The sequence below is a fragment of the Schistocerca americana genome, chromosome 2, assembly GCF_021461395.2.
Source record: "Schistocerca americana isolate TAMUIC-IGC-003095 chromosome 2, iqSchAmer2.1, whole genome shotgun sequence".
In the NCBI taxonomy this organism is placed as follows: Eukaryota; Metazoa; Arthropoda; class Insecta; order Orthoptera; family Acrididae; genus Schistocerca; species Schistocerca americana.
The window spans coordinates 357,920,716-357,948,013 of NC_060120.1; the positions used below are offsets into that span (position 1 = coordinate 357,920,716).

The following is a 27,298-nucleotide window of genomic DNA, read 5'->3' on the forward strand; positions in this document are numbered from 1 at the left end:
TGTTCAGTATTTAACAATCATTTTCTGAGCATTGCTGAATTGAATAAAAATTTAGTTTCTAGAGGAAATCATATAACTTTCTTGGCAAATGCCTTTCTGAGATTGATGTCTGAAATACTCCTCTGTGATACAGACAAGAGGGAGATTGAGTCAATAATTAAATCACTAAAGACTAAGGACCCTCATGGTTATGATGGAGTGGCTAGCAGAATATTAAAGTACTGTGCTACACATGTTAGCCCTGTATTTAGCCATATTTGTAATTTTTCCTTTCTGGAATGGTCAGTTTCCTGAGCGATTAAAGTACTCGGTAGTAAAGTAGCTTTATAAAAAGGGAGAAAGGGATAATGTAGATAATTTGACACCTATTTCTATGTCATCAGTGTTTGCAAAAGTTATTGATCATTTTATATCATACGATTTGCTATCAAATGTGTAGTTTGGCTTTAGAAGTCGTTTAACAACTGAAAGTGCTATATTCTCTTTTCTCTGTGAGTTACTGGATGGTCTAAACAAAAAGTTTCGAACGCTTGGCGTATTTTTTGATTTAACTAAAGCATTTGATTGTGTTGATCACAAAATATTGCTCCAGAAGTTAGACCAATACGGAATATGGGGAGTAGCTCACAATTGGTTCACCTCTTACTTTAGCAACAGGCAGCAAAAGGTCATTATTCACAATGTTGATAACGGCTGTGATGTGGTATCTGAGTAGGGTACTGTCAAGTGGGGGGTGCCCCAGGGATCAGTTTCGGGGCCATTCCTGTTCCTTATTTATATAAATGATATGCCCTCTAGTATTACGGGTAACTCTAAAATATTTATGTTTGCTGATGACACTAGCTTGGTAGTAAAGAATGTTGTGTGCAACATTGGCTTGGTTTCAAATAGTGCAGTACATGATCTCAGTTCATGGCTTGTAGAAAATAAACTAACGTTAAATCACAGTAAGACTCAGTTTTTACAGTTTCTAACAAACAATTCAACAAAACCTGACGTTTTAATTTTACAGACCGGGCATATGGTTAGTGAAACTGAACAGTTCAGATTTCTAGGTGTTCAGATAGATAGTAAGCTGTCATGGAAAGCCCACTTTCAGGATCTTGTTCAAAGACTTAATACTGCCATTTCTACTATTCGAACAGTATCAGAAGTGAGTGATACTTCGACACGAAAATTAGTCTACTTTGCTTATTTTCATTCGCTTATGTTGTATAGTTTTATATTTTGGGGTAGCTCTTCCCATTCTACAAGGGTATTTTTGGCTCAGAAACAGGCGGTTCGGGCAATAAGTAGTGTGAGTTCACGAACCTCTTATCGACCTCTGTTCACGAGTCTGGGTATTTTGACATTGGCCTCTCAATATGTATATTCCTTATTGTCATTTCTTGGTACCAGTACTAATTTATTTCCAAGAATAAGCGGCTTTCACTCGGTTAATACTCAGCAGAAATCAAACCTGTATTTGGATCGGACTTCCTTAACTCTTGTGCAAAAAGGTGTGCAGTATACTGCTGCATCCATTTTCAATAAGCTTTCACTCGAAATCAAAAATCTTAGCAGTAATCCACGAGCTCTCAAATCGAAACTGAAGAGTTTCCTCATGGGTCACTCCTTCTATTCTGTCGAGGAATTCCTTGAAAAATTAAGCTCATTCTTATTGTATTGCTGATAGGGTTTAATTAAACTTGTGGACTGACTTTTTTCAGGTTCTACATCTATATCTACATTTATACTCCGCAGGCCACCCAACGGTGTGTGGCAGATGGCACTTTACGTGCCACTGTCATTACCTTCCTTTTCTGTTCCACACGTGTATGGTTCGCAGGAAGAACGACTGTCTGAAAGCCTCCGTGTGCACTCGAATCTCTCTAATTTTACATTCGTGATCTCCTCGGGAGGTATAAGTAGGGGGAAGCAATATATTCGATACCTCATCCAGAAACGCACCCTCTCGAAACCTGGCGAGCAAGCTACACCGCGATGCAGAGCGCCTCTCTTGCAGAGTCTGCCACTTGAGTTTGCTAAACATCTCCGTAATGCTATCACGGTTACCAAATAACCTTGTGACGAAGTGCTCTGCTTTTCTTTGGATCTTCTCTATCTCCTCCGTCAAACCGATCTGGAACGGATTCCACACTGATGAGCAATACTCAAGTATAGGTCGAACGAGTGTTTTGTAAGCCACCTCCTTTGTTGATGGACTACATTTTCTGAGGTCTCTCCCAATGAATCTCAACCTGGCACCCGCATTACCAACAATTAATTTTATATGATCATTCCTGTTCAAATTGTTCCGCAAGTATACTCCCAGATATTTTACAGAAGTAACTGCTACCAGTGTTTGTTCCGCTATCATATAATCACACAATAAAGGATCCTTCTTTCTATGTATTCGCAATACATTACATTTGTCTATGTTAAGGGTCAGTTGCCACTCCCTGCACGAAGTGCCTATCCGCTGCAGATCTTCCTGCATTTCGCTACAATTTTCTAATGCTGCAACTTCTCTGTATACTACAGTATCATCCGCGAAAAGACGCATGGAACTTCCGACACTATCTACTAGGTCATTTATATATATTGTGTAAAGCAATGGTCCCATAACACTCCCCTGTGGCACGCCAGAGGTTACTTTAACGTCTGTAGACGTCTCTCCATTGATAACAACATGTTGTGTTCTGTTTGCTAAAAACTCTTCAATCCAGACACACAGCTGGTCAGATATTCCGTAGGCTCTAACTTTGTTTATCAGGTGACAGTGCGGAACTGTATCAAATGCCTTCCGGAAGTGAAGGAAAATAGTATCTACCTGGTAGCCTGTATCTAATATTTTCTGGGTCTCATGAACAAATAAAGCGAGTTGGGTCTCACACGATCGCTGTTTCCGGAATCCATGTTGATTCCTACAGAGTAGATTCTGGGTTTCCAAAAATGACATGATACTCGAGCAAAAAACATGTTCTAAAATTCTGCAACAGATCGACGTCAGAGATATAGGTCTATAGTTTTGCGCATATGCTCAACGACCCTTCTTGAAGACTTTGACTACCTGTGCTCTTTTCCAATCATTTGGAAACTTCTGTTCCTCTAGAGACTTGCGGTACACGACTGTTAGAAGGGGGGCAAGTTCTTTCGCGTACTCAGTGTAGAATCGAATTGGTATCCCGTCAGGTCCAGTGGACTTTCCTCTGTTGAGTGATTCCAGTTGCTTTTCTATTCCTTGGACACTTATTTCGATGTCAGCCATTTTTTCGTTTGTGCGAGGATTTAGAGAAGGAACTGCAGTGCGGTCTTCCTCTGTGAATCAGCTTTGGAAAAAGGTGTTTAGTATTTCAGCTTTACGCGTGTCATCCTCTGTTTCAATGCCATCATCATCCTGGAGTGTCTGGATATGCTGTTTCGAGCCACTTACTGATTTAACGTAAGACCAGAACTTCCTAGGATTTTCTGTCAAGTCGGTACATAGAATTTTAGTTTCGAATTCACTGAACGCTTCACGCTTAGCCCTCCTTATGCTAACTTTGACATCGTTTAGCTTCTGTTTGTCTGACAGGTTTTGGCTGCATTTAAATTTGCAGTGAAGCTCTCTTTGCTTTCGCAGTAGTTTCCTAACTTTGTTGTTGAACCACGGTCGGTTTTTCCCGTCCCTCACAGTTTTACTCGGCACGTACCTGTCTAAAACGCATTTTACAATTGCCTTAAACTTTTTCCATAAACACTCAACATTGTCAGTGTCGGAACAGAAATTTTCGTTTTGATCTGTTAGGTAGTCTGAAATCTGCCTGCTATTACTCTTGCTAAACAGATAAACCTTCCTCCCTTTTTTTATATTCCTATTAACTTCCATATTCAGGGATGCTGCAATGGCCTTATGATCACTGATTCCCTGTTCTGCACTTACAGAGTCGAAAAGTTTGGGTCTGTTTGTTATCAGTAGATCCAAGATGTTATCTCCACGAGTCGGTTCTCTGTTTCATTGCTTGAGGTAATTTTCGGATAGTGCACTCAGTATAATGTCACTCTATGCTCTGTCCCTACCACCTGTCCTAAACATCTGAGTGTCCCAGTCTATATCTGGTAAATTGAAATCTCCACCCAAGATGATAACATTATGTGAAATGTGTTCCAAATTTCCTCTCAGTTGTTCTGCCACTAATGCTGCTGAGTCGGGAGGTCGGTAAAAGGAGCCAATTATTAACCTATCTCGGTTGTTGAGTGTAACCTCCACACATAATATTTCACAGGAACTATCCAATTCTACTTCACTACAGGATAAACTACTACTAATAGCGACAAACACACCACCACCGGTTGCATGCAATCTATCCTTTCTAAACACCGTCTGTGCCTTTGTACAAATTTTGACTGAATTTATCTCTGGCTTCAGCCAGCTTTCTGTACCTATAATGATTTCAGCTTCGGTGTTTTCTATCAGCGCTTGAAGTTCCAGTACTTTATCAATGAAGCTTCGACAGTTTACAATTACAAACCGATCGCTGCTTGGTCCCCGCATGTCCTGACTTTGCCCCGCACCTGTTGAGGCTGTTGCCCTTTCTGTACTTGCCCGAGGCCATCTGACCTAAAAAACCGCCCAGTCCACGCCACACAACCCCTGCTACCCATGTAGCCACCTGCCGTGTGTAGTGGACTCCTGACCTATCCAGCGGAGCCCGAAACCCCACCACCCTATGGCAAGTTGAGGAATCTGCAGCCCACACCGTCTCAGCCTCTGATTCAGACCCTCCACTCGGCTTATTATAGGTTAAGTAAACATTTTAGACATGTTAAGCTACTATATTTGGAAGTGGCAGTAATCGAACAGCGACAGATGGCACGTGCATCAACATTGGCCACGTTTCTGCCCAATGTGAGAAGGCCGATGACCAGGAGAGTTTGTGCAGCAGCAGTCAGCACTTCAACAGAGCAGTGACCGAGCAGACAGGCAATGCTTCCAAGCAGAACAATGACTAGTGCAGTTTGTACAGCAGCAGTCAATGCACCAGGGACTGTCACCATATTGAACTCGTGTGTGTGACGTATCTCGCGATGTGGAGGACGACAGAAAAATGCTTGACCAGGCCAGCGTAGAGGCAAAACAATGGAAACCCAGCATGTGTGTCAGTCACAGCCGCAGAAACATCATGACATTGGCAAAAACTCCAAATAAATACCTCTGATAAAGGGGTGTGTAGTGGTTCTTTGAGAGGTCCTTCAAGGGGAGAAAGAATACATGGAGAAACGTCCTTGAATGGATGGACTGATGGTTAGTCAGCAGACATCATACTTCGCTACAGAAACTTAGCTGCTATGCTGCTCAGCAGAAGAATATGTCAGAACCGTGCCAGTAGATCCGTGCAGAAGATGCCATCCCAGATGTTACCGGTAAGAAGTTTGCATGGTACTTAGCCAGGTGGTTCTTGATGACAAAAGGACTGCAGTCTCACCAAGTGGGTCATCTGTGAATCTAGAGGTTGATGAACTCCGCCAGAAGACGCTGAACCAGAGGATCACTGGTTCAATTCTGGAACAGAGTACTCTGTGCCATGCTGTAGCTGCTCGTTAATAACGCAATGAGTGAATTCACAAGGAGAAGGCCACGCCACCACAGAGAGTCATGGGCATGTTACTAAGGGAAGAATACGCCATCATCGTTCTGGTGCCACACAAGCTGTTGCCGCATTAGCTGTCACTTGAATCTGCTTGCTACGGTTCCACTGCTCCATTGCTGCAATGTATTGAGTGAGTTAAAACACAATGTATTAGTCTATTTGTTTAAAGGGTCTTATTTCTCAGTAAATGACTGTTAGTGGAACCATCAATGCGTCACTCACACCTCACCATCTGAACCGAGGAAAGAGCCCACTTTACGCCCACAAAGTGTTGCATCCTTACTGTCACCCCTGACAAAATAATGACCTTCGCTCCCCTCTGCCACTGACACTCAATATCTACTGTCATTAAAACCCGACCCACTTCATTTGATGTCAGATAAGCTAGGTTCTATATTGAGGTGTACATGGTAGGGAAATTTTGGTACAAGAAATTCATGACGACAACCTGCGGCCAGTGGACAGTATTTCAGTACATTGGTGAGTGCACATTGGTTCCAGATGGTTTTCCTTTTCAAGTAATGCTTTCATTGTGTAAAAAACAGATGATGTAAAGCTCCCATTCTTTCAAAGAAATTTAACACTAGAGAATTTCTTTTTGGATTGTGTTAGATGTTCTTATTGTTTTGATCAAAATTGTAATCAAATTTCTTATGTTACTTATGTAGCTTTGTCTATGTTCTTGTGGCCATAGGAAGTATATTTGTAGGAATAACCATTTGTTAAACAGGAAAGCATTGCAATGACAGACAGTAAGACACAAGTAGTTTCCTAATCAGGGCCTGCTTAATCAGATAGTCCAATTGAGGTCTGAAAATAATGAATTGTTGTTGATGATGATGTTTGGTTTGTGTGGTGCTCAACTGCTCAGTCATCAGTGCCCATACAAAGTCCCAATTTTTCTACGCTCCAATTTTTTATGCAGTCCAACCTAGCCACTATCATGAATGATGATGATGATGAAATGATGAAGACAACACAAACACCCAGTACCCATGCAGAGAAAATCCCCAACCTGGCCGGGAATCGAGCCTGGGACCCCGTGATCCAGAGGCAGCAATGAAATTGTTGAATGGATTATCCGAGTATAGATTGATATCTAGTGCAACCGCTCCCATACTAGATTCGTCAATAGCCGCCCTTGTGATTCCCTTCTCTATCAAACAAAGAGAGGATATAGAAGCATTTTATTTTTTATTTTTTAGCAGCCGCTAAACTTGGTTCTTGGTCAGATGAACAGATGTTGCAAATGACAGTTAAAGTTAAGTGGGGAACCTAACACTCACATACTATACCACGAGGGGTTACGAAATGCATTAACTTTTGAAGAATTGAAACAAGGTTTGCTCAATGGGTTTAAAAAGCAGAATAGTTCCTGTTTTTATAGGGAGCAGTTGAACACCTTGTCCCAAAGACACAGTGAAACAATAGACAGCTTTGTGGATAGAATATAAAAAGTTAATAGTATTATCAATAGTTAGCCAGTAATAAAGCCAATAAGTATTTTCTACAAGAAGCAGAGAATAGGGCCTTAGATACTCTTTTTCAAGGATTGCCACCCAAAACATCATACTGTGTTCGTGGAGAATTTCCAAAGAATTTAACTGATGCAGTGAACATTGCTACAGCATTAGAGAAACAGACATTGCAACATGGTACAAGGAAAGAAAAAATGTATTTTCCAGAGGGGTTTGTTGTTTCAGATGCGATCGGCAGGGATGTATCAAGAAAAACTGTCACGAATTACAGTGTACAAATTGTCAAAGTGTGGTCCATACATATCAAGAGTGTAGCAGTACAGTGAAATTTGCAAACAGGGGCCCATTAAACGGGTACAGGAACCCAGGAACTGCTGCCAGGCATTCCCATTAAAATTCCATGCTATTAGAGCACATGCAAAGGTGGAGTGCTGGTTACCATGCACTATTAATGCTAAACACATAGACCATTAATCGACAATGGGGCTCATGTGTTAGTCATAAGCAAACCATGTACTGAGGTCAGGAGATATGACCCTCTAACATATAAGTTAAGCAGTACAGGCAGAGGTGACATATGTTCATTAAGCTGTATGACACTGGCCTTTCACATTGAGGGTGTAAGATTCCAGGAGGTTGTGGAAGTTGTATCAAGGGTAAGTGCTATCCTAGGGTTAGATTTCCTGAATAAACATCATGCCATAATCAACCTCAGGCAGCAAACAGTGGAGCTGAAGATGACATTGTTTCGATTAAGTGACACAGCTGCCAAGGGCACTCTGCACAAGAGCCCTCTCCCCAGAAAGGGGAATCAACTAAACTGCAAGCAATGTGCTTGAAGGTAGATTCACGGGATAAAATACTATTTGGTACAGGAAAGCTAGTTTGGTTGGACATTAATGTTGCTTTACCCACAAACACACTATGCATAGTGAAAAATGATGAATTAGACCCAGCACATTGTTTTCTGTGCAGGAGTATAGTTTGTGCCGCAATAACTGATGGAGTACAGAAGATACCGGTGCATGCAGATAATTTTGGGACAAAAGACAAGGAGCTATGAAAGGGAATGTTGATAGCTAATGTAAGTGCCATAGAGAAAGAATGATTTTGATTGGTTGGATGTGAAAAATAGTGATAAACCAGCTGCCTATAAAAATACATTGTGCCAGAAGATCACACTTAAAAGGAAATGAATGGGATATGACAGAAGCAGTGTTGGACGAGTTTCAGGATCTGTTTAGTTCACAGGGACTGTTACCAGCAATGAACTTAACACAACACAGGATTCCGACAAGAGATAACACACATGTACTGCTAAAATGTATGTAGTGATAATTGTTGCTAACTACTTCATTGTATTGGTACTAATTGTCGTTCTATCGTATTTCTAACATAACTACAGGCTAAGATTGCCACTGTGTTTTTGTCTCTTGTTTGTTAGTCATTGTAGATGGACATAGCAGAAAATTAGAGGATGAATTTTTTCAGATGGGAGAGGAGTGTAAGATATATAATAATTATGTGTTATTTATGGTTGTTCAAAGCAGAAAACTATGTAAAGACTTATTATAGGTTAAGTGAACATTTTAGAGATGTTAAGCCACAATGTTCAGAAGCAGCAACAGTTGAACAAGGAAAGGCGGCATGTGCATCAATGTTGGTTACGTTTCTGCCAACATAAGAAGGCCAATGACCAGCTGAGTGTGCGCAGCAGCAGTCAGCACTTCGACAGAGCAATGACTGAGCAGATGGGCAATGCTTCCAAGGAGAACAACGAGCAGTGCAGTTCACACATCAGCAGTCAATGCTCCAGGAATTGTCGGCATACTGAACCTACGTGCGTGACATATCTGGTGATGTAGTGGACAACAGGACAATGCCAGCATAGAGGCAAAACAAAGGAAAGCCGCATGTGTGCTGACATTGGTCACATTTCTGCCCCATGTGTGAAGCAGAGATCAATGACCGAAGAGTCAGTTGCCATCCTAGAAACTTCACAACATTGGAAAAAACACTGAATAAATACCTCCGACAAACAGGCTTTAGGCAGTCCTTTGATATGCCCTTCAAGGGGAGAAAGAAGACCCAAGCAAACATCCCTGGATGGATGAACTGACGGTTAGTTACCAGATGTCATACTTCGCTACAGTGTCTTAGCCGCTACGCTACTAGACAGAAGAAGATGTCCGTACCACGCCAACAGGTCAATGCAAAAGATGCCATCCCAAATATTACCAGAAAAAAGTTCATGTGGTACTTACCCAGGTCACTGGTGAGGACAAAGTGACTACGGACTCACCAAATGGGTCACCTGTGAAGTGAGAGGCTGATGAACTCTGCCAGAAGACGCCAAACTGGAGTGTCGGTGGTTCGATTCTGGGACAGACACTTCACACCACACTGTAGCCACCTGTTAATAACACAATGAGCAAATTCACAAGGAGAAGGCTGGGCCACCGAAGAGAGGCACAGGCATGGTACCGAGGGAAGAATATGCCATCGGCGTGCTGCTGCAACATGAGCTGTCGCCGCATCAGCCATCACTGGAATCGGCACACTATGACTCTGCTGCTCCGCTGTTGCAAGGAATTGAGCGAGTTAAAACACAATGTATTAGTCTGTTTGTTTAAAGGGTTTTATGTCTCAATAAATGACTGTTAGTGGAATCACCAATGTTTCACTGACACCTCACCCTCTGTGCCAAGGAAAGAGCCCACTCCACCACGCACAAAGTGATAATTGCTCCCCTCTGTCACTGATGCTCAATATCTACTGTCACTAAACCCTGACCGCTATAGTATGAATATTAAAACATATAGTGGAAGAAGACACTATTATAGACTTCTTGGGTAGGTTTGATACCTACAAGAGATGTTTGACTTATGTAGATCTGAATTCTTAATTCATTATACACATGTATCTTATTGCTGATGTCATTTAACTCCCATATTTTCCAGTGTTTCCACAATAACATTTCATAATTTGTCAAATGCATTCAAATACCCCATGTACATACAGCATTTGGGTAAATTCTTTTGTTTTTGCAATCATTAATGGAGGTCTAAAGATTCAGTCTAAATGTTGTATCCCTTTTGTGAAGCCTTGTTTGCACCTAAAATGTGCATGCATGTGAAAGGAACTAATATTTTGTTAATTATTATAACATACACTTTATAGCAGGTATGTAGGAGACTTATTCCTCGATACTTCGAACATAGTAACTTATATCTCTTGTTATGTAGTGAGTACATCAGAGATCATTCCATTCTTCTGTCACATATCCATTTGGCCAACAGATGCTCTTGAAGTAATAAGGGCCCTGTTTCAACTTGTGTGATTCACATTTGATTAGTTCCACATTTGTACTGAGAGCACATCTTGAATTTATGTTTTGTGTGGCTTTGATGGCTGCTGGCTGTGTTATGGTACCTGTGACATCTTGAAACTTCAGTTCCATCTCCACTGTGCCACTCTCTGTAGAAATGGCTAGTGCTTCCACTACTCAGTCCATTGTGGTGAACAACTAGCCCCACTTTGCCTCATAGATCATTGCAATCCATATTGTAACTTTGGCAAGATGTTCTTCTGAGGGTTTGCAGAATATGACAGACAGACCAGAGCGTCTCAAAATGGGGCTCATGAAGATCCTGTGGGATCATAATAAATAATAATAATAGTAATAATATACTTAATAATACACAATAATCTGGTAAAAACTGTTCTCTCTCTCTCTCTCCCTCTCTCTCTTGGGTAATGTTTAATCTTATCATTCGCTTTAGATGGTAGTGTTAATGTTGTTTGTTGTGCAGTAAAAGATGAATAACTGTAATCTCGTATTGGTTATAGCCATTGTTTACAGTGTTTCATCTTTCCTGCAATCACATCAACCCATAATGGTGCATATTCATCTTCATTTGTTGCATCACTTGGCCAGTGTTTAACTGCTGGTAAATGGGAAACTCCTGTCAGACTTCAACATAACAGAAATGGACTAGCTGTGTTGAAGTTTACAGCAGCTCTTTGTGACCTACATTTTTGAATTATCTAGATTTAGTCATAGTGATTATCTATTTAGAAGTTTAGTGCACCATGTATAGAATTCTAGATAATGTAATCCAGCGTTTCTACCATGCCTCATTACACAAAGACAGATTCTGAAATTTGAAGAAAATACTGTGAACAGTTTTTACTTTGTAATAGGGCAAAATTTGTGGCACTATCAGATTTAGTGATAACACCTGTCCTGCCATTTGCTATGATTCATTTTCCGGCAATGGGACTTCTGACAGGCTCAGTATCTGTTCCCAAATTGTTGTGTTTTTCAACAAATTTGTATGTAAATTGTACATATTTGATCTCGCATGCAATAAAAATAAAAAGTAACAGTAGAGCTATTTAGGAATAAGACTAATATAATGAATAAAAACAGAGATGAGCCATCAAGCCAAGAAGAATGCACATTTGCACTGTCACAAGTGCGTTTTCATTTATGTCTTATTTCTTCTACTTACTTTCCTTGAGCACTTGGTAATGAGTAACATTGTTACCAAATGCTCGGGATCGTGCAGAAAATAAGTAGAACAAATAACTGAAAATACACTTGTGACACTGGAAATGTGTATTGTTCTTGGTTTGATGGCTCACCTCTGTTTTTATTTATTATACTCCTTTCTAAATTCATTTCCTTATTTCTCAGATGTCCCTTATAATTTGTTCTCTTGTGTGTACATATATACACATTGACATTATATTGCAAACTATTTTATCTGTTAAATGTGCATTTCAAAACCTTTTTTATTTCTCAGGTGAAGCACGTTATGTCAATGACACAGCCAGTATTCCAGGAGAACTGTTTGGTGCCTTTGTGGTTACAAGTGTTGGAAGTGGGTGGATCAAAAGCACAGATGCATCTGCTGCATTGGTAAATGCATTATTTTGCTTTAACTCTAAATGTTTGATAGTACTGCTATTACAATCACCACTTGGCATATATGCTAGATGGAATAGAAAGAGATTAAAATGATTGAAGTTACACAAATAGTAAAGAAGGACAAAAATGAGGAATCAGTTTAGTGAAATGCAACAGAATGTTATGGCATTGAGAAACAAAATAGATGGTATTTGGCTCTTTAAAATAAACAATAGAATTAAAAATCAAATTGTGTACACATTTTGTGGCAACATAATGTCAGTTCAGGAATATAGTCAATAAATAAATAATATTATAACAAGCAGTTTGCTAATGCAGAATCAATGTGTTTTCATGTATATCAAAAAATAACAATAAATTTAAAGCTGTAGGTATAGGATATTCTTTGCCTGGAGCAGTACATGGATCTGTTTGTCAATGTGAAATGGTTCTGCCTAACATCAGACTTCAGATAAGTGCAATTTAGCAAGGCCTGTTAACACTTTGGAAATGAACCATGTAGCTCCTATGTCACGTGGATTTACTCCAAAAAAACAACTGAGATAGGACCTATGTTGAAAAATTTCTGAGCTTTGTAAATGTATCCCTCTTTTTTATTGTCTGTCATCTTTATGAAGATATTCTGTGATTCTTGTACTATCATTAAAGAAATACTGTTGGCACCACCTGTCACTCTTATAGGTGGGAAGCAAATGTTAATTGCTGTGTTGCATTTTGCTTCATCTCATTGCTATGCAGCACCTCACATCACATGCGGAGCAAAGGACCTTGATTTTTTCCAGAATGAGGTCTGAAAGGTAGGAGAAGTTTGAAAGGTAGGAGAAGTTTGGAAGGTAGGAGAAGTATGGAACTGTATAAGTTTCTGGTGTGGTTTTATCAATGTGTCTTGCTAGAAAAATGAAACTGGCCAATTGTTGGTCACAAATTCTGTACTTCAAACCAACTTTGCAAGAAAGTGTACACCAAGAGATGGTTTTCTGTCAATTCTGTGATTGTTTCACGTCATAAATAACGCAAATTTTATTTTAAAAAAATCAAGAAGGGCACAATCCTGTTATCAAGGTGAGACCCATCTTTGATCTATTCATGAGAAAAAATGAGAGAGCATACAAACAAGGAGAAAATCTCATTATAGATGAAGGAATTTGCCCTTTTAAGAGCAGTCTTAGTTTGAATGTTACATGAAAAATAAGTCTAACAAATATGGTGTAGATTCTTTACTTTGTGTGAAAGTGGGTAAATTTTGAAATATGAAATATATTCTGGTAGTCAGGCAGATGCTAATAACAGCATTTTGCATGAAGTAAATAAACTGTGTGAAAGTGTCTGTGGTAAAGGTCTAACTCTACACAGGGATCGTTTTTACACTAGCCTTGATTTACTTGATCTTTTATGGAGAAAGGAAACTAACACAATGGATAAAGTAATGAAAAATAGAAAAGGGTTAACTAAAGATCTAGTAACAAAGAGATTGTTCAAAAAGATTTCAGGCTTGCAGCTGGTCGTCGTAAACTTCGTTGCACGATATTTCGGCTGGACAACTGCCAGCCATCTTCAGGTGAGCTGAACGAGGACTGATGGAGACGTTCTCTGCTCCAGCTGATATAGTGCGCTGATAGTACTGCTACGCATGCGTTGCAATTGCATCGGAGGCAGAAGGGTCACACCGCCCAGCAGCAGCGCCCTTGCTGGTGGAACTGCAGTACTCAGCTGCCGTCGGTATTGTCGCTGGTCATAGCTATCAAGGTCTTGTGGTGTCTTTGTCTCGAGCAAATTTCAGAGATGACAAGAATCCATGCTTTATTCAGTTGGTAACCACTGTCACGGTTCATTAGATGTTCCACAATGTGTATTTCAACTGATTCTTTGATAATGGAGTCCCAAAAAGATGGCTGGCAGTTGTCCAGCAGAAATATCGTGCAATGAAGTTTACGATGACCGGCTGCAAGCCCGAAATCTTTTTGAACAGTTGATTCTCCGGGAAAATTTCAAATTTTATATCAAACGCCTTTATGGGGAGGAGATGGCCTCAAATGTAAGAAGGTTTGACAAGCTACGTGCTAAGAGAGCAAAGCTTTTAAGTTCTTTAAGTTTTTTAATGAGATGTCAGGACCATGGCATAATACCCAAATTTGCCAGAGTGACACATTTTATTAAGACGACCACTGTACGGAAAATAATGGATAAGGCGAGCCACACTATTGTGAAGGAGGGAATTTGTTATACGAGACGAAGGTTGGATGCCATCTCAGAAGAATTGTTCCATGTACACTTGAAAATTGCAGCACTTTTTTCTCCTATATCATGGTAGTGGGTGGATGGTGTGACTTCAGTCAAGTTTGACTGGGTATGTAAGGCTGCTAGTTCTCAGCAGATGTCGAAATTTGATCATTTGGTGCCACAACAGCCGATGTCACAGGAAATAACTGCACGACCTTCCATGGTTAATTTCACGGAGAAGATTTTAGATGATGTGACGCTGTCGCTTTTGGGCAAAGGTCTTAACTTTGCACCTACACCAAGTGCGGTACCTCCTATAAGTTTTGTAAGTGGTGTTGAACATGCTGTACGTCACCCTCCTATGGACACTGCTGAAGAAATAAGAAGGGAAACTGATCAGGTTCTTCTGGAAGGTCCTCCTCAACACAGTAATATAACCACTGAAGAAAGGGCTGCACTACGGAACCTTGAGAAGATCCGGAAATAATGGTACTTAAGGCTGATAAAAGTAACTCTAGCATTTTGTTACCTCATTGGTTGTATTTGGAGAAGATGTGTAGTCTACTTAGTGATACTATGTATCGGAGAATTGATCAAGATCCAACAGCATGTGTGCAACGGAATATGTGTGCACTTTTGAACTCTTCCTCGCTAGCTCCAGAGTGCATCAAGCGGTTAAGACCACATGGCAGCATACCACCGAGAATGTATGGTCTTCCTAAAGTGCATAGAGAAGGTCTGCCTTTACGGCCTGTAGTGAGTAGTATTGATGTACCCACATATGATTTAGACAAACATTTAGCTTCTTTGTTGAGACCATTTGTTGGCAAATGTCCACACCATATACGGAACTCTGCTGATTTTATTAACAGACTGGGGGCTCTCCATTTAAGTAGTTTGGATCTTCTAGTGAGTTTTGATGTAGTTATCCTTTTCACAAAAGTACCTCTTGCGGATTCCTTGATTCTAATTGGTCAACAGTTTGAATCGGACATTACTGCTTTGTTTTGACATACTCTTCCCTCAACTTATTTTATGTTTAACCAGGAATATTTTGAACACTCTGACGGTGTCGCCATGGGCAGCCCTCTGTCTCCTTTGGTGGCTAACCTCTTTATGGAGGACTTTGAGGAGAGAGCACTTGAATCAGCGGTCTGTAAACAAACTGTTTTTTTGGAGATACGTCGATGACACTTTCATAGTGTGGCCCCACGGAGAAGAAAAGTTAATGGAGTTTTTTCATCATTTTAACTCCATCCATGAGAATATTTGATTTACTATCGAACTAGAGAAAGATGGCTGCCTTCCATTCCTGGATGTTTTGGTTAAATGGAAGAGTGACGGCACTGTGGGACATTCTGTCTATTGCCCACTCACACTGATTTGTATTTGCATTCTTCAAGTTGCCATCACCCATCCGAGACCATGAGTGTACTTAAAACCCTTGTACACAGGGCACACACAGTGTCGTACGCAGAGAATTTGCTTAAGGAACTGGCACATTTGAGGACGGTGTTCAGAGACAATGGGTACTCGACCCGGCAAATTAACAGGGCCTTCTCAACTAGAGCCAGGAACCGGGAAGTGGATAAAGAGGAGGACGCACCAGCCAAGTGCCTAGCTTTTCTTCCCTTTGTCGGAAATATCTCCTTCAAGATAGCAAGGATTCTCAATCATTGTAATGTGAAAGTGGTTTTTCATCTGCCTTCTAAGATTTCGGATTTGCTGGGATTGGTGAAGGATGATTTGTTTCTGTGGAAGGCGGGAATTTACAAAATACTGTGTCTATGTGGTATGGCCTATATAGGTCAGACAACGCGTACAGTATAAGAGCATTGTACAGAACATCAACGTTGCACTCACCTACTGCAACCCAGTAAGTCTGCAGTTGCGGAACATTTTATTTCTAACGGACATTCAATGGAGTACGACAAAACTTCAATTTTGGCCACTGCAACAACTTTTTGGGACTCCATTATCAAAGAATCAGTTGAAATACGCATTGCGGGAAATCTAATGAACCGTGACAGTGGTTACCAATTGAATAAAGCATGGATTCTTGTCATCTCCGAAATTTGCTTGAGACGAAGACGCCAGAGGACTTAGATAGCTATGACCAGCAACAATACCAACGGCAGCTGAGTACTACAGTTCCACCAGCGAGGGCACTGCCACTGGGCGGTGTGCCCTTCTGTCTCCGATGCAATTGCAATGCATGCACAGCAGTACTATCAGCGCACTATAAAAGCTGGAGCGGAGAACGTCTTCGTCAGTCCTTGTTTGGCTCACCTGAAGATGGTTGGCAGTTGTCCAGCCGAAATATTGTGCAATGAAGTTTACGACAACCAGCTGCAAGCCCGAAATCTTTTTGAACAGTTGATTCGCTGGGAAAATTTCAAATTTTACAGCAAAGAGATTGAAAAAAATGAACTTCTTTTCTGCAGATGAGACCATTTGCTATTTGTGAAATGGAAAGACTTACTTTGAGAACAAAACACAAAATGACAGCAGTTAATGTCAATGTCAGAATGAAGATAGGTATCGTAGAGAAGATGAAATCTAACTGTACTTAGGATGACAATAAAAACAAGGGTGCTGGGGACCACAGTTACCAGCTAATGGCCGACTACCCTTTTGAGAGTAAACAAGTAAATTAGTGGAAGAAAGTTTTTTTCACTTTTTAATGATGATGATCATAAATTTGTATGTTTTTTTTTTATAAAATGTTGTGGCCTGCTAATAAACTTTTTGTTGAGTTCATTGATGAGTTGGCAGAGGCTTTGGTGGACAAAGGTGGCCTAGTTGAATCAATTTCCACCCAAAACAGTTCACCTGTAAATAGACTCAGTGGAAGATATTTTCCCAAATTGATTCTTGCATCACAAAAATTAGAATGGCCTAAGGGGAGATGTAAAGTTTGTACAGAAAGAAGCAAGGTGAGATCTGGCAATGTAACAAGGAGAAAAAATGAAATGAAATGTCGTGTGACGAGGGCCTCCCGTCGGGTAGACTGGTCGCCTGGTGCAAGTCTTTCGATTTGACACCACTTCGGCGACTTGCGCGTCGATGGGGATGATATGATGATGATTAGGACAACACAACACCCAGTCCCTGAGTGGAGAAAATCTCTGACCCAGCTGGGAATCGAACCCGGGCCCTTAGGATTGACAATCTGTCGCGCTGACCACTCAGCTACCGGGGGCAGACGACAAGTAGAGATACCATGTACTATTGTAAGAATGTGATATAGAACTTTGTTTTCTAGGATACTTTGAAATCTTTCACACTAATCCAGGTGTATCTGACAAGTAAAGCTCCAAAAAGGTTCATATCTTATTTTTTATTTGTTCCATGTGATCACATTTTACATAGTGTACTACGGATGTTGGATAAAATATACTAACTTTTACTATGGGTAGGTTGAGGCTTACATACAACAGATTTTCGAACAGTTTCATTTTTAGCATCAACAAATTGTAATCTTTACACTTACTTTTTCTTGTGAATATCAATTACTTTTCATCAGTAATATTACCAGATGTAAAATTCATTTTGTTTTTAGAGTGATTACTCACATTTTTATCACCTCAGAAGTATGAATCTTCTATTTCTAATCCCTTATCTCATAACTTTTAGAAAAGGTAACATACAGTTAGCTTCTTAACCACCTGACTACAAATAATGTATTGCGAAAGCCACAGTTTGGATTTCTAAATAGTTTCAATATTGAGAAGGCTATTTACATATACAGGGAGAATGTACTTAATACAGTAGACAATAAATTACAAGCTACTGTATATTTTGTGACCTGTCAAAGTGTAGATCACAGTATTTTTTAACTAAATTAGAGTATTATATTATAACAGGTAAAGCTCCAAAAATGTTCATATCTTATTTTTTTATTTGGTCCATGTGATCTGATATTACATAGCATACTACAGATGTCAGGCAAAATATACTAACATTTACAATGGGTAGGTTATGGTTAACGTACAATACATTGCAACAGGTTTGCTTCATTGAGTAGCCCATGAGTTACACTTAAACATAACTAGTAAGTTTAATGTACTAGATATTCTTTTGTAGAGCAAAAATAATGGCACAGTAAATAAGATTTCGAAGCTGTACAAAATTGTGTATTGTCTTCTGTAGATTTTAGATGTGATGGGGACTTATCGCATTGAATGAACGAAGGCCCTTGTGGAATGCACCCTTTTGTAAGAGTTGTGTGTTAATATATAACAAATGTAGGTTTGAGTTTGTTCTGGTGTTATGTTTGTAAATTTCACTGCTTTTCTTCAGTCTGCATTCAGTAGGAACTATGTGGTTGTTTTAAGAATCTTACAGTCTCAAGCAGTTTTAGGATCTCCAGCTTCCTGCAAATGGGTTTGCAACTCTAGTTTTGCTACCTTTAATGATCCTCGTGGCTCTCTTCACAGTTCTAAAAGAGCTAACAGCAGCTGGAGAATATCTCCAGAACAAAATATCATATCTTAAGTGAATCTGTATGTATGCATGGTATGCACTTATTACTGTTTTCTGGTTAGTGCATGCTTACAGTACACTCAATACATAGCAGCCAGCACTTAGTCTAGCATTTAGCAGTTCAGTATGTTTATTCCATTTCAGATTATCTCATAACCACAAACTCAGGAACTTGAATTCAGAGTTAGGTTTCATTGTATGGGTAATTGCTGTTAAAAATGCCTGAAAAGATTTTGTGTGGTGTGGAAGTTCATTGAAACAGTCTTTTTAGTGTTGGTGGGTAGTTTGTTATTTGTAGCTCAGTTGCTGAGTTGGTCAGTAACCAAGTTCACAGCTTTCTGTACTGTCTCTGTGCTGTTCCCTTTGAGGAGTACAGTGTCCAAAAATAATGGCTCTGTGAATGTTAACATTCAGGCTCAAGTCATTGATATACAGGAGGAATAGCAGACATCATAGTCACACACCTTGCTTAACATTTTTACTGCAAGAGAGGATTTTGGTTACTGGACTGAGTTGTTTGTCAGCATACTTCATGCTGACCTTCTGTTTGTGATTACTTAAGAATGATGCAATCTATTTGTTTCAAGACCTTTGATTCCATACTGCACAATTTTTATCAGTAATATTTTATGATCCACTGCATCAAAAACCTTAGACAGATCAAGAAATATGTCTTAACTGAGTTGCTCTTTATCTAATAGATAAAAGTATCATATAATTGCAGTCATATACAGCCTTCCTTCTAGATTTGTTTCTAAACACATGTTAAAATATACTCAGTATACCTTTCTTGTCAGTGAAGTCCATCAGTTTTATGTGCATAATTCTTCAAATACTTTTGGGGAGCAGGATGAAAGTGTAATAAGCCTGTTTTGTTTTTCATGTGTTTTATTACCACCTTTTTTTTTAAACAGGGATTAATTTTGAGATTTTCAATGAATCTGGGAAGATATCTGCCTGGATAGAGCAGTCACAGAGGTTAGTTAGTAGTTCAGCAATAATATGTGCACAATTATTGATGACAGTTGATGGAATTCCATCAATGCAAACTGAATAAATTTTTCCCCCAGAGGCCATTTACTTCATCTTTATTGAGTGGAGTAAGAAATATTGACTGTGCTTATATGATTTTTCTGGTTTATTGGCCAATATTTTGTGTTTGGGCTATTTTTAACTGATTCGGAGCTTTGTTTGTAAAAAATTCCTTGAAAGTGATCGCCACAGCTTCAGGATTATTTATCATTTAGGTGTTGTGTTTAATTTCTATGTTTGTATGAATTACTTTATTTTTCCCTCTTTCCCTTTTTATAATATTCAACATGACTTGCAGTTTGTTGTTTAATTTGTCAATGTACTCATCATTGTACCTCTTTTTAGATTGTCTTTATCACTTTGCTTATGATACATGTGTTACTTGTGTACTATTTGGGAAGATGGGAATAATCATTATTTGTTTGCATAACTTATATAATATTCTATTATTCTTGTAGGAGGGTTTTATAGCTGTTGTAATTCAACTCTTGTGTCCATTATGGTTATTTAACTGTGCTGCTTTTGTGGAAATACCTCTTTGAAATGATGGACCATTATGACAAGAAATACAATACATTTTTCATTGACATCATTGACTGGATATTGTCTGTCCATTTTTAATTCTTTACTTAGGAAGCTCTGTAGTTTGTCTGAGTTATCCTGTGTGTTATAACTTTGAAACTTACTGGCAAATTAAAACTGTGTGCCGGACTGAGACACGAACTCAGGACCTTTGCCTTTTGTGAACATGTGCTCTCCTGACTAAGCTACCCAAGCATTACTCATGACTCATCCTCACACCTGTAGTTCCACTAGTACCTCCTCTCCCTACATTGCAAACTTCACAGAAGCTCTCGTGCAAAATTTGGAAGACTAGCACTTCTGGGAAAAATATATTGTGGAGACATGGCCTAGCCACAGCCTGGGGAATGTTTCCAGTATGAAATTTTAACTCTGTAGTGGTGTGTCTGTTGGTTTGAAACTTCCTGGCAGATTAAACCTATGTGCCAGACTGAGAATTTCATGGGTAAGTGCTCTACCAACTGAGCTACCAAAGCACAACTCTTGACCCATCCTCACAGCTTTACTTCTGACAGAACCTCATCTCCTGCCTTCCAAGCTTCATAGAAGCTCTCCTGCAAAACTTGCAGTACTAGCATTCCTGGTAAAAAGGATATTGCGAAGACATGGCTTAGCCACAACTTAAGGGCTGCTTCCAGAATTTGCAGTTTAGTGTGCCTGATGTAAAACTTCCTGGCAGATTAAAACTGTGTATCAGACCAAGACTCGAACTGAGGACCTCTGCCTTTCACAGGCGAGTGCTCTTTGAACTGAGTTAGCCAAGCATGACTCACGAACTGTCCTCACAGCTTTCCTTCCACCAGTACCTCATCTTTTACATTCCAAACTTCACAGAAGCTCTCCTAAAACTTGTGTAGACTAGCACTTCTGGAAGAAAGGATATTGCTGAGACATGGCTTAGACACAGCATGGGGGATGTTTCCAGAGGTGGTAGAGTTTTTACCTGTGAAAGGAAAAGACCCTAAGTTGAAGTCTTGGTGTGGAACACAGTTATAATTTGCCGGGAAGTTTCATATCAGTACTCATTCCACTGCAGAGAAAGAATTTCATTCTGGAAACATCCCCCGGCTATGGTTAATCCATGTCTTCACGCTATCCTTTCTTCCAGAAGTGCTAGTCTTGCAAGTTGCACTCAAGAGCTTCTGCAAAGCTTGTAAGATAGAAGATGAGGCACTGGTGGAAGTAAAGCTGTGAGGATGAGTCATGAATTGTGCTTGGGTAGCTCAGTCAGTAGAGAACTTGCCTGAGTTTGAGAGTTGGTCAGGCACACAGTTTTAATCTTCCAAGAAGTTTCATATCAGTCCATACTCCATTGCATAGGTAAAATTTCAGTCCTTAATACCTTCGTAATGTTTTAGGTGAACACTCGATCCTGTGTTGTACACTTGAAGTGTTGTACGAAGTCTTTTCTTATTTACAAGAATTCCATGTAAGGCTGTCTGGGATGTAGGTATTATTTTGGTGGGTTCATGTGGAAGACTATGCAAATTATAAGATTTTGCAAGTTTGAACAATGTCTCCCTGTTTCTATTTTAGTTTATCTCTGATAGGAAGCGAAAGGTGTCAGTAGAAAAGAGCCCTGTATTAAGCAATCAGGCATTATCCAACTGTGAACTGACTACATTTAGTGTTCCATGAACTTATGTCTTAGGGCTCTTACTTTTTCTCATATACATCAATGACCTTTCATCAGTAACATTACCAATTCTAAGTGTATTTTGTTTGGAGATGTTACAAATATTGCAAATATAAATCCTTGCAATATAAATCCTTGGAAAGACTGGTTAATGAGATTTCCATGAACATTAGTAAATGGTTCCTACAGGATACTAACTTCCGTTTTCAAATATATTTAATCCTTAATGAAATTTGTCATATCCTTAATGAAATGTGTCTTTTTCAAGCCAAGAGCTCAGTTCATGGAATTAGTACTTGAAATAAGAATAATCTTCACGAAGATCTAAGGTTATCTATCTTGGTACAAAAGGTGTCCATTATTCAGGAACACAGATTTTCAATAACTTTCCAGGAACCATAAAATGTTTAATGACTAATGTACACTGAAGGGCCAAAGAAACTGGTATACCTGCCTAATACTGTGTAGGGTGACCATGAACACACAGAAGTGCCGCAACATGACATGGCATAGACTCGACTTATATCTGGAGTAGTGCAGGAGGGAACTGACGCCATGAATCCTGCAGGGTTGTCCATAAGTCTGTGAGATTATGAGGGGCTAAAAATCACTCCTGAACAGCATGTTGCAAGGCATCCCAGATATGTTCAATAATGTTCATGTCTGGGGAGTTTGGTGGTCATCAGAAGTGTTTAAACTCAGAAGAGCGTTGCTGGAGCCACTTTGTAGCAATTCTGGACATAAGGGGTGTCACACTGTTCTGCTGGAATTGCCCAAGTCCATTGGAATGCACAATGGACATGAAAGGATGCATGTATTTAGACAGGATGCTTACATATGTATCACCTGTCAGAGTCATGCCTAGACATATCAGGGGTCCCACATCAATCCAGCTACACACACCCCACACCATTACAGAGCCTCTACTAGCTTGGACAGTGCCCTGCTGAATGCGGGGTCCATGGATTCTTGAGTTTGTCTCCATACCCCTACACATCTATCCACTCAATACAACTTGAAACGAGACTTGTCCAACCAGGCAACATGCTTCCAGTCATAAACATTCCATCATTGTTGGTATTGATGGGCCCAGGCAAGGCATAAAGCTACTTGTCAGGCAGTCATCAAGGGTACATGAGTGGGTCTTCAGCTCCGAAAGCCATATTGATGATGTTTCATTGACTGGTTCGCACAATGACACTTGTTGACGGCTCAGCATTGAAATCTGCAGCAATTTGCGGAAGGGTTGCACTTCTATCATGTTGAATGATTCTCTTCAGTCATCATTGGTCCTGTTCTTGCGGGAACTTTTTCCAGCCTCAGCGATGTCAGAGATTTGATGTTTTACCATATTCCTGATACTCATGGTACACTCATGAAATGGTCATATGGGAAAATCCCAACTTCATCGCTACCTCGGAGATGCTGTGTCCCATCACTCATGCGCTAACTATAACACCATGTTCAGACTTACTTAAATCCTGATAACCTGCCATTGTAGCAGCAGTAATCAACCAAACAACTGTGTCAGACATTTTTCTTCTTATATAGGCATTGCCAACCACAGGGCCATATTCTGCCTGTTTCCATATCTCTGTATTTGAATATGCATGCCTGTACTAGTGTCTTTGGTGCTTCAGTGTGGTTCAGTTTTAGAGGAGCCTAAAGGACCTAATGATGACCACTTCCTTCTACACCACTCACAAATTGCTTAGTAGGGTTAACTGATGTGTATACATTACTACCAATCTCAAATATTTTGTGTATTATTTAAAATCTGACATTTATACATCTTCAGTATAGTATGTGACCCCTGTAAATAATTGTTGTAAACTGATTTTTCACTTTGATGATGTGTGCCTACAATAGCCTAAGTATTATCATATGCAACATTGCATACTGTACATTTACATGTTTAGTGACAGGTTTATTTATTACCTTTTATGTGGAAATATGTTTAATGTTTTTTTTACTTATTCCACACCCATACAGATAATTTCATTTGGGATCTATGGAAGGTAAAATAGCATATATTTTGTCCTATTTAAGTATGTATTATGTATTCTCATCTTCTAACAAGGTACACATCCATTAGAATGCTAGGGATTCATGGAATGAAAAGTAGATATAATTTAAGCTAATCATCTCTGTCCAGAATATCTCAGATCTCTGCTTCCATCAGCTTGCTATGTGCTGTTTGTGAAAATGGGTTGCGAAGTAAGTACAAGGGACACTCTTTGTAGCTCTCTAATTTTACCATTAAAGTGGGATATTGAGAAGGTTCTAAGTGGCAATATTGTAAAAAATCTTCACAATGGGATCACACAGCCGTGAATAAATATCTGACTTCAGACATTAATATTGGGTGGTGAGTTAATTCACACTGAGTGGTATTGTACAAAGCTTTTCAGTAGGAATGTGGTCCATTATTGTTTGTTTCTTTGCTGTCAACTTTTGTCTTGTAAGATTTTGAGGGCATCCCTGAGCAGTCTGTATGGTGTTGGTAGCTCTACGCTGTCCTTTCTGTAATGTAAGGATGTCTGCTGATGATCTCCAACCACCACACGACACCCAAGAAGTACTCAGACATAATACAACACATAACAAATATTTGCACTAATGCAGAATATCCCATATGTTGAAATCATGTACCACTGTGTTATTTAAACTATGTAACAATCATTAATACAGACTTACTTACCCATTTATGTACAGCGATGTAGGTACTCTTAACAATTATTGGAATATTACCAAATTTAATTCTGTAAAAGTGCTATATCCTCACAATATCCAGTAATTGTTTCCATCTGGAAAGAGGAAAGGTAGCTGCTTCCATGTTAAGAAACATAAACGTGTTTGTGATGTGCTAAACACTTCTCAGCTGAGAGGTACTTACTCCAGGGAGCGCTCATCTGTATGGTGGATTTTACACAAAATTTACAGTAGAATGTTTATTATCAGCCATTCAGTGTATTTTGATAGAATTGGCCTTGTCAATGTGTTAAATACAGTTAATACAATTAATACATCAGTGTTATGAGTAAATAAAAGTACACCTCAATAAGATTTCAATGTCAGTTGCTAATATATTTATTAACATCAATATATAGTTACTGGAACACACATATATACATACATGCTAAATTACAGTTGTATATCAGTTACATACTTATACATATTATTTGCATAGGTTTACAGTTTATGACTACTGATGACTAGTTGAAGCGATACTTATATATTTAATACATGTACGAGGGCGGTTCGGAAAGTAACCTCCGATTGGTCACAGTGCGGGTTGTGGGGGGAGTAGCGACGCCATCTGTGCGTTCACGCACTCAACAGGTCAGTCGGCATCAAGTCGTGGTCGAGTGAACGTCGTACCTGCGCTAGTTTAGTTTTTGTGGCAGTTTGAAATGTGTGCTGCAATAGAAAACCCCGCCAAATGTGAAGTGCGTGCTGTCATAAGGTTTTTTACAGCCAAAGGATATTCTGCAGCAGCTATTCATCATGAGCTTTGTGCCGTGTACGCACCAAGAGTTATGAGTGAAGGAGTTGTCCGTGAATGGGTACGTTTATTTAAAAGTGGACGAGAAAACGTTCATGATGAAGAGAGGAGTGGTAGACCATCATTGGTGACTGACGAACTCGTTCAGGCAGTTGATGCAAAAGTTCATGAAAATCGACGTTTCTCAATGTCGGAGTTGTCTACTGGTTTTCCACAGATTTCTAAGACACTCTTGTATGAGATAGTGACAGCAAGATTGGATTACCGTAAGTTCTGTGCACGATGGGTGCCCAAAATTCTTACCGACCACCACAAAACTCAAAGAATGGCCTCTGCATTAGACTTTCTGTCACATTATGAGGACGAAGGAGAACCCATTGTTAAACAGAATCGTGACCGGTGACGAAACCTGGATTAAGTATGTGAACCCTGAGACAAAAGAACATTCAAAGATGTGGGCACATTCAAATTCGCCTACCAAACCAAGAAAAGCCTCGCAAGATTTTTCTGCCAGAAAACTGATGGCAACGGTGTTTTGGGATGCCAAAGGGGTGTTGTTGGTTGAATTCATGGAACGTGGTACGACCATTAATCAAGACGTGTACTGTGAAACAATAAAAAAGTTACGACGGGCTATACAGAACAAACGCCGTGGTATGCTGACTTCCGGTATCGTTTTTTTGCACGATAACGCCCGTCCTCACTCTGCTCGCAGAACAACGGCCCTTCTTGAGTCCTTCAAGTGGGACGTTATCAACCATCCACCTTACAGCCCAGACCTGGCGCCAAGTGATTATCACCTCTTCATGCATTTGAAGAAATGGCTCGGGTCACAGCGGTTTGATGACGACGAAGAGCTCAAAGATGCGGTCACAGGCTGGCTCCAGGCACAAGCGGGTGATTTTTATGCAGAAGGAATTTCAAAGCTTGTGAAGAGATACAATAAGTGCCTCAATCGCTATGGAGACTATGTAGAAAAATAGTGCAAAGATGTAGTTGTAAGATGTATATATTAAAATATTTTTATTTAACTTGGTGTATTTTTTTAAATCAACCGGAGGTTACTTTCTGAACGGCCCTCATATATAAATGCAGAGCTCTAACTGTATGGTCATTACTTGCAATTTTACTGACACTTACAGCTACCCAAAGCACACTTCTTGGAAATCACTCTCCATGAATTCATCAGCTGTATAAAATTCTCACTCTTTTAGCAAACTTTCTAAAACTTTTTTGTACTTGTGTAAGGGAGTCAAGTGAGCTACTTTGGGCAATTTGTTGAAGGATTTAAGACTCATGTGTTTATGGCTATTGTGTGTGTGAGAAAGTCTTGAGTACAGTAAATATGTCATGTCTATTTTTTGTGTTGTGCAAATGAATATTATTCCTTAGCCTAAGTTTGTTTAAATTTTCTTTAGCATGAATGTTAATGGATGTTAAGGCTGATGACTGTCATTATGTAAGTGTCCTGAACTGACTTCTGCAAGTCTCTCAGGGAGGCAGGCCTAGAATACATCTAACGGCTTTCTTCTGCCATTGAAGAATGTAAACTGAATCTGGTGCATTTCCCCACTACAGTACTCCATATTGCATATGTGAGTGGAAGAAGGCATAATAAGAGTGAAGTAGCATATTCTTACTGATATTTTGTCTTAATTTATGTAACAAAAATAAAACTCTTGACAGTTTGCTGCTTAAGTAATATATGTGTCCATTGTGTGATAGTATTTTGTCGGTCACAAGTCCCAAGTAATTTCACACTCTTATTCTCAGACTTCATTGCTCTGATATTGAAATGAACTTCTTCTGTTTTTG

General features: G+C 39.6%; 1 protein-coding gene across 1 annotated transcript in view; it reads left to right on the forward strand.

The window, feature by feature from the left end:
- Window positions 1-27,298, forward strand: part of LOC124595300 (xanthine dehydrogenase-like) — a 414,231-nt gene that overhangs the window by 215,228 nt on the left and 171,705 nt on the right. Inside the window, exon 13 of the mRNA XM_047133986.1 lies at window positions 11,899-12,014. Within this exon, the coding sequence (XP_046989942.1) occupies window positions 11,899-12,014 (116 nt within the window). The remainder of the gene's footprint in view (window positions 1-11,898; window positions 12,015-27,298) is intronic.